Here is a 2,716-nt window from a genome sequence, read left to right on the forward strand (position 1 = left end):
GCAATCAATTTGTTATCGCTCCCAGGATGTCACCAAAGCAGCTTCGAGAACTAAAAAAAAAAAAAAAAAAGGAGGGAAGCAGAGAAGTTCCTAGTCCATCTATGCAAACAAGCACACAAAACAAAGCAGCACCCTGCACAGCACAGCTCACTTACTGGCCTGGGCATCTCACAAGCATCCTAACCGTGGAATGGTTTTGTGTGGAGCCCTTCAGCCATCCTGCACCCCCTCCTCCACGAGTCCATTAGGCAGAGGCATTCTGATAAAGTAAATCCAAAACCAGAGTATGAGAAAGAAAGAAAGCACTCATTCTGCCAACTTCTGATTGACCATTAAGCTATTGATGAATGTGCCTGTCAGGAGAGAGACAATTAAATCAAATATGAAACAAAGTCGTTTTGACGGGTCATTTTGATAGAGCAAAGCCATTCTTCCATCTCCCATTAGTCGGGCAGTCAAGTTTTTATATAATGAATTTTCCTTAACTGACCTGAGATTTCCTGGCTGGCTTAGAAGTGCAAAAAGGTTAGTGAACAGGTTGCTTAAAAATAAAAATAAAAATAATAAAAAAAAATTTTAAAAATCAAACCAACAGCACGTTTGAGAAAATTGTCCTATGGTCTGGGTGGAGCAGTAAAGAAGAGCTACAGAGTTCAAAATAAATGTAAAGATGTAACCACATATGTTTCATTGGATGGAGGCACGGATACCTTAAAAAATGTGTACCCGAAAAAGAAAGAAAAAAAAATCCAGACTGGAAGAAGCCCAAGACATTCCTACTACCCAACTTTGTAAAGGATGCCTCCAAAGTTTTAGAGTTTATTTTGGGTAGATAAGCTCACTGCTAAAAAGCTTGGAATTTAAAGGAGGAGGTGGGATGAGCAGGCAGCATCAGTGAGGAGGTGAGTTCTCTGTTGGGATCTTCAAACTTTCTAAATTTGGGTAACACTGAGAGTATAGAGGGAAAACATGCCTTCATTCTATGCACCAAACCAAGTTGAACCCCCCCCCCCCCAAGGTTTCTTCACAACACTGTCAGACCAATACACTTCTGGGAGAAGTACCTTATGGTTGCTTCCCTGTGACCCTGGTAAAGAGACTGGAGGCCAGAGTGCAGCTGAGGTGGGAGCCTGGCTGGTCTGATGGTAATCATCAACAGCAGCAGCAGCAGCAGCCTACCTAGCACCATCACTAGCCTGTATCCCACCAGCACGTGGAACATTACCTCGGTGACCCTTCTTCTCTCAGCCCTCCCCTCTTTTATCAAAAGAGAAGTGAGAAGAAAGAAGATTAAAGAAAAGGACTCCTAAGTAACCTTCCCCTTCAGGCAGCGTCTGATCCTCTGCACGTCTGAGTGTTATTCATATCAAAATACATCACGTCCATATGTGGTCCTCTCTCGGCAAGCCGCCCCAAATCCCTGAAGTTGCACTGACAGGGCCCTCCTGACGTCACGGAGCTTGGCCTCACTATTGCAAGTGATTTATTGATGTTTATTGGGAATGAATAGATCAAAGGCACAGGCATGACGGGCGATCAATCAGTCATCAAATCAAGGGTGGCAACCGGCCAGAAACCCTTCTTCCAGCCAACGTGCCCCCAACCGACATTATTGCAAAATAATGTTATGTGTGTGGGTTTTGTTTTGTTTTCAATGAATCTCTTTTCCAGAAGGAAAAAAAAAATCAGCTCAGTCCTAACAGGAGTTGACGTTCCTGGCAGAAAAAGAGAGGGAGGGGGGAGTACTCAGATATGTCCCAGAACTAAGTGCTAGAAAAGGGTAGGGAGCAGCAGCGGAAAGAGAGGGAGGGGGTAAGAAGACATTCAGGAATGGAGGAAATGTCAGCATCCAACACTGACCTGACAGTCATCTGACAATACCCAGACCCAGTGCGCTCTGGTTTCCACCGCTGTACCCGGTTTGGGCCCAATAAATGAAGAATCAATCGAATTAGCAGTAAGGTGGCCAGAGGGATCCGCTAGCTCACTCTTGCTCGCTCTGGTCCCGGTAGTCACCGGGTACTGCCCGGGACAACGCGGAAGATGTCCCAGAGAACTCAGGTGACCCCGCCCGCCCCCCACCAAAAGGCACGGGTTGGAGAGCGCCTTCCCCGCTGCAGCCCGATCGGCAGAGGCGGGGACCTAAGCCGGCTCGGTTGTCCCCAGGAGGGTGTGCGAGCCGGTCGAGCGAAGAACATAGCCGGGCAACTGGGGGGCGCGCGCACCCGGGCAGGAGAGCCCCGAGCCAGCCGGGCTCCCGGAGTTACTCTGCGCCCGCAGAGACAGACAGAAAAAGAGAGAGGCGAGGAGTGCGGCGAGCAACGCGGGGGCCGGCGGCCCAGAGGCGCGGCGCGAGCAGAGGAAGAGGAGGAGGACCGGAGGAGGAAGGGGAAGCCGCTCGTACCTGCTGCGCGCCGGGGCGCCTGCTGCTTCCTCCTCGGCATGATGCTTCTCCCGCGACTGCCACCGCCGCCGCCGCCGCCGCCGCCGCCGCTGCCGGGCTGAGCCGAGGGAGGGAGGGGCGGCGGGGGGGGGGGCGAGGCGGGCCTGCTCGCAGCCTCCCCCCCGGAGAGCGGCCGCCCGCAGGATGCTGCTGCGCCCCGGCTCTCCGCGTCCCCCCCTCGCTGCGCTCCGCCGCGATCCCCGAACGTGCGGAGGGAAGGAGGGCGGGCAAGGGAGGCGCGGGGAAGGAGGAGCGCGAGGGGGAGGAGGAGGC

General features: G+C 52.6%; 1 protein-coding gene across 1 annotated transcript in view; it reads right to left on the reverse strand.

Annotated features, from left to right (window-relative positions):
• Window positions 1-2,494, reverse strand: part of Tshz3 (teashirt zinc finger homeobox 3) — a 73,908-nt gene extending 71,414 nt beyond the window's left edge. The window contains exon 1 of the mRNA XM_021168073.3: window positions 2,405-2,494. Within this exon, the coding sequence (XP_021023732.1) occupies window positions 2,405-2,444 (40 nt within the window). The 5' untranslated portion in view covers window positions 2,445-2,494. The remainder of the gene's footprint in view (window positions 1-2,404) is intronic.
• Between the last annotated feature and the right edge of the window lie 222 nt (window positions 2,495-2,716).

The sequence above is a fragment of the Mus caroli genome, unplaced genomic scaffold, assembly GCF_978045245.1.
Source record: "Mus caroli unplaced genomic scaffold, Mus_caroli_1 scaffold_8, whole genome shotgun sequence".
NCBI classification, from domain to species: Eukaryota; Metazoa; Chordata; class Mammalia; order Rodentia; family Muridae; genus Mus; species Mus caroli.